We start from the raw sequence: 16,015 nt of genomic DNA, 5'->3' as shown, positions 1-16,015 counted from the left end.
ATCAGAGGTCCTGTCTTTGTATGGTCTAAGATATGCCGTCTTTGTAGTGTTTAGCTTTGATGTCCTGTGTTCAGGGCTGCCAACCTTTCAAAATTCCATTTAGGGATGAATGGCAGATTAATTAGGAATATTGAAGGTTTCAATAGGAATATATCGAAACCGAAGAAATTGAGACTTTTCCAAGTAGGAATATTTTGCTTTCAATTAGGAATACCTTTCACGTGTAATATATGAAAGCTGGATATGAAAATATGGAATTATTAGCAAAATAAAAAATCAGCAAATTCTACAGAATGTATTTTTTCTTTATTATTTTATGAAAGATAAAAATCAACAGTGTTTATCAAAAATATACAATAGACTAAAAAATAAGAACATAAAACTGGCATAAATTGTCAAACGAATTACATAACACTATACAGCTGTCATGCGAATATATCCATTTCCAGCATCAGTTCCATGATACTGTCCAAGAGAGACTCCACGTACAGAACTGAAAGATACAAACAGTAAAAAGTCTCTAAATCTACATGCTACTCGATGGTGCTGCCATCTGCCAAATATGCAAACTAAAAGTTTACTTTGAGATGCACTGCTCAAAAGCATCTTAAATTATCTTTTCAAATCAAACTAACACAAGAGTGACAACATTAAGGTTCAAACTAGCAAAGCAATTGCTTACCGAAACATTTCAAAGAGTCCACACGTTGAAATCTAACCCGGATCTTCGAATGCTAATCGCGCTGCGAAAACGAGCTAATTACCGCAGTAAACCGATTCTTCTCCGAAACGATGCGGAGCAATTTGACAATAACAATCACATTTTGCCACATGTCATAATATTTTCACAAAAATGATTGAAAACAACGTATTTTAAAACGAATGAACTTTATTTTTATTCTTGAAACAAATTAAAAAGCTGCTCTCCTACTACGAAATAATCGTACGCCATGCGTAGATAAAATCAATAACACAGCTACTCTCATACACACACACGCACGCACGCGCGCGCTAGTAAGCGCTGTTTATCGCCTGACCCACGTACACAGTATATAGCCACGCACTCATCCACCGCGGGCGTGCATATAAATTCCCCACCTATTCAATTCTGTTCTACCAAATCATCATATTGTGTTACAACGCGCTGGCGGGTGGAAAATCGGACATCGCCGAAAAAGAAAAAAAAAGTCGGAATTTTGTATACCCGATCGTATCGTCGGAATTTCTTCACGCAAATCGGGAGGATTCCGAATAATTCGGGAGGGTTGGCAGCCCTGGTCTAGGGTAGATACACGTATAAACCAAATATCAAGACATTACCTTGAAGCGTCTTCAAAACTTTGGAACTCTCACGAACTATCTAGATGGTTATCTCTCGACCTAAATAGCTTCAAGACCCATCTCAAAACAACTTTGTTCCATGCAGCATACCATTAACTCTCGGAAAGCGAATTGTATTTAACATTTTTTTGGCAGAATAAAATTTGATTGAATTTGCAATTCGGGCACATGGCTAATTAGCATATCAAGGTCATACACCCGATTTGGTAAAACCTTTTTTTTTCGCGAACCTTGCGCAATTGTCAAGGATGAATTTTCTGTAGAGCAAATAAAAATTCCTCCCAAACACCAAATCAACTAAAGATTTCATAGAAATCGATCTTGAAATACAATTTTAAATCTTAAAATAAAACCAGGAAGTAAAACAGTAGACGATACCGCGGGTTCACGTGAACACCTGATTTCTGTAAACGAAATGTTGGTTGTGACAAAATTGTTCAGACGGTTTTAGGTAGTAATAAGTACGGAAACGTAACGACCATGGTCGACTTATTCGATGAAATCAGGCCTATGTGATATCCAAATTTTGACTTTTTTATTCTCCAGACCTCCCTGATATAGAAATAAAAAATTTTGGTGGTACGAAAGTGCAATCACAGCACCGACGGGGACAGAGCCGTGTCAGAGATCGGCGGAGTGAAAATTGAGGTGGACGAACACGAAGAAGTAGGCTATTGCGCTACTTGAATCACGAAAACTCCTGGCACGGCCCCGACGCTTTTCGTTTAAGTAATACAAATATCATGCAATGGGTTTTCACAATCTACCGCTGGTATTTACCGGATTTCAATATCACTCCAAAATTCAAAGAAACCTCGAAATATCGAACCGGAATACTTCCGGTAGATATCCGCGGCTGCCCAACCGGGAAACTTATTAGTTTCAATAGATATTGATAGGATCCATCATCTTCACCCGTCAAGGGATTGGAACCCACTAAGCCATGCCAGAATCGGGTCGGGCCAATCACAGCGCTTGTAACCAACTACATTAGGCTTCTGTGGAATCTCCCAGTAAATGGGCCAATCAGCGAACACGTAGCGAACGCGGAAGTATTGTCGCGTGTTGATACATGAAGTCATGCGCAAAAGCGCCAGTAATGAAATCGCGATAATTCACGTGAACAGCTGCTGATATTTTCAGATAAACCAATCACAGGGAAGACACAACTTCCTGATTGGCTGATAAAAATTGAAATTTTCCCGATTTAACTTTCGTGAAAAATGCAGAAAACATTTTTATGAGACCCTATTTCAAAATTCTGCTCGCTACGATTCCGAGAATGGATTACGCTTAAATACGTGATTTGTTCGAATATGCCCTAACTTGGCAAGCAAAAGAGCCTTTTGTGTGGAAACCATGTCATTTAAATTCACTCCATTTGTATAGTAATAGGCTCAGCCTACGGCTGGCCTAAAAATGGTAAAATCATAGTAATGAACGTCTCAAGTAACATTTTATGGATCTACGGATAAAACATTTCCACAAATTTTGAACCAGAGACAACCATTAATTGCCATATTTGGTGTATATTTATAACAAGAGATGTACTGCGGGCACCTATGTGTTGTATAAGGAATGATTACATTATCCCCGGCTAATTCCATGACTTCTGACAAACACATTGATCAAATTCCATAACAAATAAAAAACAAAGCTAAACCCCAGAAGTAAATTCGATTTTGATCATTTCACACACGAATCTGTTGTTTCTGAGGAACAAAAAACACGCTTTTATACTAGAATGGGGCGTAAAAGCAACTGTAGAAAGAAACTAGAAAAAGCTAGAGCCGCATGGTACATAAGTGAAAAAAACGAAGAGAAAAGTGCAAGTATTGTATTTGAAATGAAATTAAAAGTAGAAGTAGAAGTTAAAAGTAGAAGATCGAACTGCTTGTGCTGGAAGGCCTGCGCGTGTCTGCCCACTGCATGGTACTCCTACAGATAGAGCAGACCATGGGCCAAGACCAACTCTTCCAGTCCTTGGTACTTCAACTGGTACCTGTTCTACACTGTCGTCCGCATGTAGATTTTGAAATTGTTTAAGGCCGAGAAGAAGATATAATGACTGCAAAGCGGCATTAAGTAGATCTATTCAAAAATTTCACTGAATCAAATTTAGATCTCGACATTGATGCAGAAGGCCACAAGTGATTTAGATGATTCGGAGACTTTTAAGCTAATAAATTTCAGCTGATAATTACAGGTGGATGCTTACTAACCACATATGCATGCAATTATTATTTTCTGGTGTTCAACGTCTGCATTATGAGACGACCCTTTCGCTTTCAACCAACAAAGAAACCAAGATGGGATTAATAGCTAGATAGAAAAAGAGGTCAGACCTCTCATATTGGCGTTGGATATGCTATTGAACCAGTGATAAGCCCAGATGAAAAGTACTTTTTTAATGGTGCTATTTCTGCTATCACAATCAGGGGCAAAACTTTTCTTTCCTTACAAACAACTAATTACCGGATATTATTATAGTATTACCGGATATTGTTATAGTTTATGCGAAAAGGGTGCACCAATTTCTTGGAAAAGCCGTAAACAGCAAACTGTAGCTTTGAGTACATGTGAGGCCGAGTATATGGCGTTAGCTGGGGCCATTCTTGCTCAGTTATTGAATGATGTAAACTTGACTGGTTATAATACTAGCATTAACCCATCCTCCCTCTGCAGGGACTCGAACCTGATGGCATCGCTACATTCAGCCATGGCACGAACCCCTGCATCAGTAGACCGGGTGCGCAGGTACATGCGCAGCTTTCCGAACGAAAACTGGCGGCACCAATCAGATTGCTCGTTGTATAATCGTTGAGGCAAATTTCAAGGAAGGACTATAAATGGGAAAACCCGGGCTAAAATAAAACGGGATTTCTGTTTGGCTAAAAATCACATCACCTGAACTGCGCATGTATCTGCGCACACGGTCGATTATGGCAGGGTTTCGTGCCGTGGCAATCTCGATGCCATCAGGTTTGAATCCCTGCCGGGGGAGGATGGCATTAACCCTATTCTGTTGTATGGCGACAACCAGGGTCTCTTGCAGCAAACCCGGTCCATCACAATCGCTCAAAACATATCGACATACGTTTTCACTACATTAGGGATGAAGTTAGAAAAGGTCATGACATATTAAAATGTGTTGCGTCTGAAAACAATTTAGCTGACATATTCACAAAGCCAGTTTCTCGTTCAAAATTAAGATTCTTCTTTGGAAATGTGTAGTTGTATATAAATGTTATCACATGTGTGTGTATTCTAAAATTTATTGCGCACTGTAAATTGTATGTTCAGAGCATATATATTTGCACGAGATGAAGTTAGTAACTAGTACTATCAAAAATACATAAAGAGCCTCTTAAATATAACCTCTTCATGTATTTTTGGTACTATATATATAATATAAAGTAAACACAGGTGTTGTTTATATTTTGTAATTCATACATCCTAAGTTTAAGTGGGGATGTTGACATATGTAAACTTTATGATGCATTCTTAGATGGTAACACCAGTTAGTGGTGACAGCTGTGGATAAAATTATGTACTACTCTCAGGGTTGTCATTTGCAGCCAGAAACCGGTTAAATTAGCCGTCTATTAAGTATCAATAAACCGGCTACTCAAAACCTCGAAGTTTTCTCTCAGCTGTTGTCCGCGCCACCCGGTAGACACGCGGGCCGGTTCCGCGAGCCGGTTCCGCGAGCTAACTGTGGCAATCGACTCCACAGCCAAAATCGCGCTCAAGGTCAGACGATCGCTACACTGAATGAAATGTCAGAAAATGTCTGGGCAACAGACGCTAGGATTTTTTGGGTTCTGTAAACGCCAGAAAGGTAAATACAGCTAAAATATTGTTAAAATATGATCGTAAGCCATTACGAATCGCGTTCAACAACAAAGCTTCCTTAAACTAGCACTTAATTATCGCGCATTTTCCAGCTATAAACCCGGAAGTAATTTGACATTTCTTTCTTCATTCCAATCCTACTTTCGTTTTCAAAAATAGGGATGGTAATTTGATTTAGGCGTTCTAGTCAGCTAAGTTTAATAGAAATTACTTGTTTATTTGAACCACCCACCCGTGCCATTTATAAATTCATTAAAACGAAAGGCCTGAGATGTGTCCTACCTATAATAATTTAAATAATGATTCTTACAAAAAAATTCACTTAATATTTTTAGTTACTGATAACGAGTCAGAATCAGCAGTAAGCGTAGATTCTACACAATTGCCACCAAATGACGACAACAACAATCAGCTCGATGATCGCAAAAGTATCCCCGCAGATGATGGTATATTCTGATTAATTTTTTTGTGATTCTTTTCATTAGGCCCTCGGCCATTTCAAGAAATTTATACAAATATTCATCAGGATACAATATGTATTCAAAACAAACTGATTTTAAAAGATATATTTTTGTCCATTTTTATAGTAGATACTGGTACTATCAGTACATGTAGTAAGGAACAAGTTGATGCCGTTGGTAATTATCGATCAGATGGTAAGAACTTATAAAACATTTCTTAAATTACTATGATAACACTTGGATTATGAAACAGGTTATTACTAATAAAAGAAATGCTTATGTATTTTAGAGAAACCATGTGTCCAGGCAGTTGAAAAACTCCTCAGTGAAATTTTTGCTGATGAACCTGTTTACAGAAATGGAAAGTGTTATGTAGACAGTAAAGCCGTCCATCATCATGTGATATGCTCGCAAACAAACTGTACATCATGGACACACATCGAACTTGAACATACATGTTACTGTGAAGAATCATCATTGTGGTGGCCTGTATATATTGAAAACGAAGGATTTTATTGTCTGTTATGTAAAAAACATAATGAATCAAATGCACAGAATAAAAGTTCCAAGTTTAACACTGAACCGAGCACTAGATTTAGACTAGTTGCTTTAGATGATCACCAGTCCTCACAACAACACAAAAATGCAGTCCAGCGAGAGATGATGCAGCGTATTTCTTGCTTCCAGGCAGAAGTTGACAACAAAAATTCAGTATCACAATCAACGCTTATAAATGCTTTCAGAGCTATGTATTGGATTATGCAACAAGAAATTTCTAATAAAAAAATTTGGCCATTATTGAATTTTCTGAAATACATACATGCTGGTGATTTAAGATATTTTCAGTACAGATCTAGAGGTGTCATTAGAGAAATGTTTTTAGTCCTTGGTCAGATTATAGATGAAATGGTGAGAAACAGAGAACAGAAATCAAACTGCTATGGTCTCATGCTAGATGAATGTACAGACATATCTGTCAAAGAACAGATGATAATATTTGTCCAGGTCTATAGCCATGAAAAAGATAGTATACTCCCTGGCGGAACAGGTGAGGTTGTCAACACTTATTTTCTGTGTATTAAAGATATCCTTGAAACTGCCGAAAGTGCAGGTGCAGAAACTCTTTGTAGTGCAGTTTTGGATGTGCTTGAAAATTGTAATTTTTCAAGGCAAAAGTTATCTTCACTAGCCACAGATGGTACCAATACAATGCTTGGGGTTCGATCTGGCTTAGGGCAAAGACTGAAATCTGCCGCCAATCCAGAGATGATACATGTTCATTGTGTCTGTCACAGAATTGCCTTTAGTGCCCTTGATACTTTAAATGAAGTAAATTACATAGAAAATGTACAAACCTGGCTAAGGCAGTTATGGCAGATGTTTGAAAATTCTCCTAAGAAAACTGCAGTCTTTATCAAAGTTCAAGCACAGTTGCAGTCTCTAAGGGTGTCTAGTGACAAGACTGAGGAAGTCATCACAAAAAAATTGAAAAAGGCCCGCCAGACCCACTGGTTGTCATTTGATAAGTCTGTGAGCTCACTATTGAAACAATACGATGTTGTCATTCAAACACTGAGACAGCTGAAAGAGTCTGATGCAACATCCCATGGCCTACTATGTAAAATGTACAACATTATTAGGTGTTCTGTACATTTTGAATGAGATACTTCCTGTGTTAACTGAACTGTCTACTGTATTTCTAAGGGGAGTAGTTGATTTCTCAATGATAGGCCCAGCGATTGAATACACAAAGGAAAAGATTAACCAGATTCGTCTGGAAGAGACTGCCATTTCAAAACTCAGAAATGATTTATCAACAAAATTCAGAGACATGGAGCTTTTACTAAATGATTCCCAAGTTAAACAATTGAGGTCAATTCTGAAAAGCTACAGCAATTCTTTATGTGTTAACATTGGGAAAAGATTTGCTGAGTCATTACCGGTTCTTTCTGCATTTTCGGTGTTTAATCCTCTTCATTGCCCTGCTAAGGATAGTGATGAATTCAAAATCTATGGTGAAGAAAAAATTGGTTCCCTTTCAGAGCACTTTACAGTGCACATTGATGATGAAAGTGAAAAGCTGGGGAAAAAAGCAGAAATTTTGGCTGAGTGGCGCAAAATGAAATATACTATTTTCGAAATTTGGAAACCCGAGGTGCCAGAATCAATCTCGTCTGTTGGGAAAAAACTCAAGGATTTCAAAGTCACACCAACAGAATTCTGCATGAGAAAGGTCATTCAGTCATCATACTTTTTTCCAAATTTAGCTGGAATCTGTGAAATATGTCTTTCCATTCCTGTTGCTTCTGTATGGCCTGAAAGAGGGTTCAGTGCAATGAAGAGGATCAAAAACCAATTGAGATCTAGACTTAAAAATGACATGTTGCAGTGCCTGCTCACTATCTCCATTAATGGCCCAGCAGTCCTTAGCCCAGGGGCAGATAAAATAATATCTGCTGCAGCAGAAAAATGGCTTTGTCAGAAAAGGAGAGTTAAAAGTAAATTCAGTTTGAAAGCAACTAACCAAAGTGTGACTCAACTTGAACAAACGGTCTCTCAACTAGGTTCGATGGAAGAGGCTGCTGCTTTCTTTGAACCAGAGGACTTTGCTGGTGATTTAGACAGTGAAACTGAGAGTGAATGGGAATCAGAACTGGGTGATGAGTAGTAATATGAAGAAATATATTTTCCTCTGTGCCCAGATTGACCTTAGATAGATAAATCATTATTTGATCAAAATACATTTATTTTTATTTGACAATCAAAACATTTTGTGGAATAATGTTTATATAGTTTGTTTATATTTTTATTTGACAATCAAAATGACAATATATCATACAGTATGATACATCATGCAATATATAACTTAAAGTTGGTGTCTGCTACTTGGTTCCAAAAGCTGTTTCTTTCATATATTTTTTTCTGTTTCTTAGAAAATCAAAATGTTACTTGAATATTGATGCATTACAATAATAAAAGTTTAAAACTGTAAACCAATTTCCTTCCTGTTCTTTCATCCTCTTCCATTTCCTGTTTACTGCAGAGGATACTAGTTTCTTGAAATCCACAACTCAGTTATCACCATTTTCAAAGGAGTACATTTTCCTTTGTGAAAACTTCAAATGCTTGGAAAATGCTTCTCGGGCCTCAAATATTTTAAAAAAATTTGGGGGAGGGCCCCGACCCCCCCCTTATAACCGAAGATACTGGTGTTATGAACCATCTACTTTGGTGAATTACCCACCTATTCAAAAACTAAATGACAACCCTGTACTCTATTATTTCACAATAAAGGATTGCTCTCTCTTCCAGTTGAATTATCACACTGAAAAGACGTGTTTGCTACCTTTTCGCACACACTGAGGACTATCGGCTTCCATCGAGGAAATATGCCTTTGGATTCAACAAATATGTGATCCCTGATAGCATCATCGTAAATAAAAAGTAGCATTAGGTCATATAAAATAAATTACTTGTTTTTCATCAGTGCCCGCCCCTGAGATTAGCGGCCCCCTGGAGTTTTTTTGATATCTTATAAAATATAAAACTACCGCCTCGGATAACAAATCCCAGTTACAACATTTTATACACACAAAAGTCATCTATCAGCTGCCAAACATGTAAACATTTAACAAAAAATTGTCTAAACAATCGCTGTAGACATACAGACATGTAGTTCTCACACATGAGGTCATGAAGTTAATTGATTATTGAAAGCTAGCTCCAGCACACGTTGACCCATTTACATTCGGTTAAACAATGACAAGCGGTTTGGGTCAAAAAATTGGTCTATCGTGGAGTCATTCTTAGGTGAATGTGGAGTCATTAGGGTTTTCTGTTTCTTCACAGAAAACCCTATTGAAATTCGCGTGATTATTAGGGTTTTCTGTTGCTTCACAGAAAACCCTATTGAAATTCGCGTGATTATTTTTTTTTTCCCTTTTCCACATAGTTTGTGTTAAAAGTGTAAAGGCTTCCTTACCTTACCGCTGTCGCCGATACAATCCGTATCATATCCTTCAGCTCACTTCAATCTCCAGATACTGCATGGGAATTTTGATAAATCCACGTTATAAAGGCTCTGTCGAGCCGTAAACATCGGAAATTTGGCTCCGTTCAATTAGTAGCCATGTTGTGTTTTCTTTCCCAAATTTCTCTCTTCTTCATGAGGAAGAGCTATCGAATTATTCCCTCTCTTCTCCACAATCAATTTCAAAGTCAATTTTATGAATTTATTGCTCAGCGGGTCCGAGTCCAAGAGTTTACGAGTCCGGCGTTCGCGTGTCTGACAGGTTTACGGGCATTTGTTTGTTACCTCTTTAATTTTTTTGATTTCTTGTTATTCCGGTTATTTCATTTAAGTATATTGTTGATCAGTTCATGTAACCAAAAGCGTCAATAAACAAATTTTGAATTGATCAAGTTTAAATCTAGGTCGTTGAGTCGCGGAGGGCTACTAGAATTACGGTGCAGAATTACGTTAATCTCAGAGAGAAAACAAACGACAGAAAAGTATCAGGTGATTATCGATAGCCTACTACGGTACACACAGTTGACAAACAGTGTTAGGCCTGTGCCGGTTGGTGCGTACTGGGAATAAATATACTGGTTGGTCAGTTGGTTCGGTTGTGAAGTGTGAAAGCTAAGAAAGCCTACCGGTATTTATTTGTCTATAGGCCTATTATATAGTAGCCAATACCATTTTTTAAGTACGAAGTTGTTACGCGTAGGTGACTGTACGGTGATATCCACAGTTAACCGTACGTGAGTTCCCTAAAAACGCCGTACCGGTACGTGAGTTCCCTAAAAACGCTGTACGTGAGTTCCTATAATCTGCAAACGCGCATGCGTGAAAGAATAGAGTTTGGGTTAGGTGAGGCTAGGCTATTTGTAAATCAAATTTCATCCACCCTGCAGTTACGTTCTGTGGCACCGTGGCGGGTAAATCACTGGACTACAACTGGATTTTTTTTCGTTTGGTTTCGAATCCCAATATTGCAAGTCTGAGCGTCAACGTAGAAATCACCGACCAGTCACGTACAGGTAACAACAGCGTTTTAAGTATTAAGTGAGTACGACAAGCCTACCATGCCTATGTACTACAAACACAACTTTTTCCCTCTCGTCGGCCCTAGTGATGTTACTATAACTGGTGCAATTATAACATGGATAGGATTTGGTCAGGACTAGCCTAAAGTCTAATTCAGTCTTTGTACTAATTCACTCGATAGGCCTATTTTTAAAACAATACAGTGAAGTATTCACACGCAGAAAGGCTAATTGATTTGAGCCATGTGATTAAATTTGGCCAGGCCTTCTCTGACCTACTGACATTAATAGTCAAACCAAAACGTTCATGTGGTCACGGCTTGTATACCAGAAATCATTGTAGGCCTGTACATTTTGCTGTTCGTAGGTTTGGTATACCGATTTCTCCATACTTGACTGATAAGTGCTGCTGTACGCATTATACAATTGTTCAAATGGGAATAGGGCCTATTTATTGGGCTTATTATTTCCTGCTTTAGAATACTGAAAGAAGCCCAACGTTCATTCAAATATCCAACATCGGTGATTGTTTGATTACTGTATACATGTACTGTAGGTTTTCATGTTGTATGAATATTTTGCAGTTCAAATGGGTATGATGCTGATTCCATGTCAAACGCATGAAGTTAGATGGTCAAGGACAGTCAACACCAAGATATCTCTCTTCGACCGATGTTGCACCATAGAAGATCTGATTCTTTCAACTCAAGGAAAGTGATTCAACACGATCGACATAACACTGGATTAGGTTTGCAGTAACTAACGGTTCATTTCATTTAGTCCTATGTACTTTTTAGCCAATTTGGATTTGATTGTAATTGAAACTCTGGAACTGTTAACAAAAGACAAGGTGAAAAAACAGAAGTTATGCTTGATTCTCATGTTCAAATTTAATTCAAATTCAAATTTATTTTATTACATCATATTTACAAAGCTTATCATTGGTTCATACAGTAATAAAAACAAGAAAATTAATTTTTGAAAATTATTTGACGCCTGGGAAAAAAATGTAGAATTTCTGAGCTAAGCTAATGTGGAATTGCAAATTTGAAATCGTTTAAGTTTTAAGAAATTTGGGGAATGATGAGATTTGGCGATTGGGTAGATGATACAGGTCTTCGACTCTAGTAGTGGTTTAAATTTTTTTATTGAAAATTCTCAATAATTGATCGCGAACTTGCGACCGACTTCATTTACTTATGCCTCTAAGCTGGTCTGCAACTTCATTGCCTCCATGGATGAAGAAAGAGCTCTTCTGATGTCTGCTTCATCATGACTTCGAGTATATCGTGTGGCCTAGCCAGCCGGCCCGGTCCCCGGGCCACGGGTTTGGCTGTCACTCGATATCCTAGTCTTGAGTCTGGGTGGGTTGAAGTAGACATTGTCATTTAAAATAACATGCTTATGTTGTTCTGTATGAATTACCCGTGTGTCATGTATGTTGTGTTAATTTATTTTAAAATTTGTATTTATTGAATATGGGAATTTTATCCCGGAATATCAATGTAATAAGGATCAATAAAGAATTGAATTGAATTGTCACCTTATACACATGCCATCAGAGGACATGGAGCCGTATATGACAGCTATGCTATTATAAATTGCTAATCTCACGAAACTTGCATACTCCTAATATCAAACATATTTTCTAAAACGTTTGAATATTGAAATTATATGTTTACACATTTTCATATTGACCGCTTGTAGCCGCTGATGAAATTCACGCCGGCCCTACACACATCGTAGATAGCTTCGTCATTCCACCAGCATGCCCACGTCAGGGTCTGACTTTTATATTAGACCTCCGCATCGTGTATACATCCGCCATTTAACCGAATAATCCGATTTACTTATCATTTCTATTTATGCCTGCCGCTTCTGATATAATCATACATCCTTTACTATTACAATACGTCTTCAAATGATATTCAATGCAATATAACATTTCGACGTTCAAATATAGGTCATTATATAATCACAGGAAGCCATTCTACATCTACGTCAATAATATTTTGCCAGATAGCTTGTTTGTGTACACATAAACCTGTGACGTTTTGCACATCGATTTACGGCTGTCGTTTGTAAAATGACGCTGAATGGTTAACATTGTTTAGGTTTCATAATGGTAACGTTTTATAAGGCGTCAAATTAGGACAGAACAAATATTATTACAGAATTTCCAAAAAGGCAATGAATTTCTATAAATAGATGAACATTATTTTTCTAATAACTCGGATCAAGAGTGACTCTCCTGTTTATTAGGAAACACACGCAACTAGTGGAATAGGTTTGATTTACACACATGTTGCAGGTATCAATTGTTTATCACTATAGAATTTGTAATCCATAAAAGCCAAAATCAACATCAGCCGGAAACCCAGACCAGATCAATTCATAATTCATTGATTGAATCTACACTACAATATATGTATCTATTCAAATATTTCAATAAAAACATTAACTTCTTAAATCTATTCTAAATCATAGTACGTTCTTATCTGTAAATTCACTCAATCTATCGATTCAGCAGGTCAGCAGGTGCTTAAGATGAGTTCTTAATAGGACAGGATCCATTTTTAAGGATGGTGATAATACAGTATCATGATGTTTGAATGCCAAAATAAATGCCTGGTCAAATAAATTAATATTTGTGATTGTTCGTCCGCGTATGTTCGGTTTTAAAGCTGAATCATATTTGACGTTTACACAGCATATTAGGTTCGAATCTATCAATGCATTTTATTCTATGTATCGATATTTCAATTTACTACAATTCCCATCATTCTGAATGGCTTTGCAGAAAACCCGTCATCGCTGCTTGGCAGCTATATTTTTTAAGATGAATGCAGATTTTAAATCAACATGCTGTTCATTGTTTGCCAAATAAGAAGTGGCAGCAAGACACTAAAACCATGGTTTGGCGTTACAGGGAAAGATGTTCCAGAGAAGAGACGTACACATGCATTCACACCAAAGTGATTCCCTGTGCATTGTAGCCTATGCTCAGTGTTGTCAACTGTTATATACTTACTCATACTATGGTCACGTTTCAGGTTCGCGCTTCATGCACCGCGTATTCCTGGCTACTTATATTTCAGATTTCCGGTTTGAAACTGTTTCTGTGTATGGGTATTGTCCCTATTGTAGTTACCTCTCTATATAATCTCATAACATTTAGTTTTCTGGGCATTTGCCATTTGAGTTTAGACCATGTGAATCTAGCCGGATAAAGAGCTGTAAGTTGTATGCAATGTATTACTTCAAATTTTGCCTATTTCTGAAATTCTTATTTATTGAATATGTATTTAGCTATTGTTCTATTTTTTGTAGTTAACTCGTTATCGTTTTCGCTACCGCTCTGTCGGTCATTAAACAGTTTGCGGTTAAAGGGTTGTCCAGTTGTTGGTCCTTTAGAATATGGCAGATTTAGGTTCCAATTTCCGGTTCTGACTAGCACCATCAAGCGAGAGATTCCAGAACTTGAATATTCCGCTATCCCGCATAGAGGTCTTGTTGAGGTCTTGCTAGTCTTCATATATCATTAGAGCTTGTGGAATATTTCATATAAAATATAAACCTCCCTCCTCGATTTTTTTCACAACGTCTGAATCAAGTGATTTATTCTATATGGGCATAATGTCATTATTTTGTGACAACATACTCAAACTTTAACACTTACCAGGAGCAACTTCACTTGGTTCAAAAGTCATTGTTTTCTGGAAAAATCAGATCATGATAACTACATTACAAATAGGTACAGGAAATTGTTTTTTAAAATGGGAAACCTTCAATGCTACAACAAATCAGTATTTCTCTAGGGGCTAGCAATGATCCACCAGATTTACTGCTGGAAGTTACTTAGTCTTCCACATACATGGAGAAACACACTTAATAATTGGAAAGTTGTAATAAAACAGTTGGTAGCTACGGGGTGAGATCAGTAGTGTGATCTGTGTGCATTTTTGGCCAGCACACATACCACAATGATCAGTGTCAGTCAAGTGAATATTTTGGGAGAAATTAGAGAATGGAATTATGAACAAATTATAAACTGAGGCACTTTCCTTACATCTGCGCTTGGTACCAGAGGATTCCAGTCGTGCTATCCTTTATGCCAAATATTTAATGCGTTTCATATAATAATTGTTGCCACGCCTACACTAAACCTGCCGATCAAAAGCTTTCATCTCATACAACATGCACTTGCTACAGGCATTGCCTGGGACACTGATCAGTTCCATGACCCTTATGGACACGACCATAGTTCTGTCATGTGACACTATGCGAGTGCTTAGTTGTCGAACAATGCGTAGTTTGCAGTAGACGCAAGCAGATAGCTTTTGACTGGAGCAAATGTTTATCATCACGACAACCAACCTACCATGATAACGTACCACCCCTTATTATTCTTAGAAAACAAAATGTTCCGCACTGACTACAAATTGTTCACGAAGGGGAAACTGCTTCGTAAAACACATGAGATACATATCGTACTTAGTTGTCGAACAATGCGTAGTTTGCAGTAGACGCAAGCAGATAGCTTTTGACTGGAGCAAATGTTTATCATCACGACAACCAACCTACCATGATAACGTACCACCCCTTATTATTCTTCGAAAACAAAATGTTCCGCACTGACTACAAATTGTTCACGAAGGGGAAACTGCTTCGTAAAACACATGAGATACATATCGTACGATACACGTGCACATTTGTAAATCTATGGCGACTGCTTCAGTGCCAGATTATGCAGCTATCTATGAATTGTATTAAACCCCCCAGCATCCACTCGATTTCATTTCAATTTAGGTGGGTAGTCCAGTCGACTGCAGTTCTATTTCCCTATTTCTTTGCCGAGATATCCATTCGATCATCACACTATTTGACAATTTTCATGGCTGTGGTACACTCGACCATCACTCGACTACCTTATTTACATTACATCTCCGCCTGAACGGGTAGCGGTGGTATCCCGTGATCCGTTCAATTGGATAAAGTGAAAATAACATTTCGGTTTGCTACATTGATTTTCACGCTTATCTAAACCGGTAAACTCTGAGTCTGCCATATTGAATACCAGTATAAAATGTTTGGGTAATTCATTTATAGAAACGTTGAGTATCATCTTTAACACGGCTGCGGCATAGCCACTAAAACATGGCCCCGCCCTAACGTTCGTTTGTGAAGCATGTGCTATGATTTTGTGTTCGCATACTGAGTTTTCCAAAAAATTCTTCCATCTGGGATTTGACTGTTTTTTCGAATTTCAGTTATATGAAGCCACTGACCACTCGAAAGAAGATGAAAAT

General features: G+C 37.7%; 1 protein-coding gene across 4 annotated transcripts in view; it reads right to left on the bottom strand.

Annotated features, from left to right (window-relative positions):
* Positions 1–16,015, bottom strand: part of LOC141898392 (uncharacterized) — a 141,766-nt gene that overhangs the window by 105,576 nt on the left and 20,175 nt on the right. For 3 of the 4 annotated variants that reach the window (XR_012618551.1, XR_012618549.1, XM_074784253.1), the window contains exon 2: positions 14,386–14,422. Coding sequence is in view for 1 of the 4 variants with exons in the window: in XM_074784253.1 (XP_074640354.1) it covers positions 14,386–14,416 (31 nt within the window). In the remaining 3 variants the exon portion in view is untranslated. Of the gene's footprint in view, positions 1–13,862; positions 14,311–14,385; positions 14,423–16,015 lie in introns of those variants that run through there. The other variant, XR_012618550.1, reaches the window with a different exon arrangement.

The sequence above is a fragment of the Tubulanus polymorphus genome, chromosome 2 (genome assembly GCF_964204645.1).
Source record: "Tubulanus polymorphus chromosome 2, tnTubPoly1.2, whole genome shotgun sequence".
Classification (NCBI taxonomy): Eukaryota; Metazoa; Nemertea; class Palaeonemertea; order Tubulaniformes; family Tubulanidae; genus Tubulanus; species Tubulanus polymorphus.
This window is presented reverse-complemented; position numbering and strand designations above follow the sequence as displayed.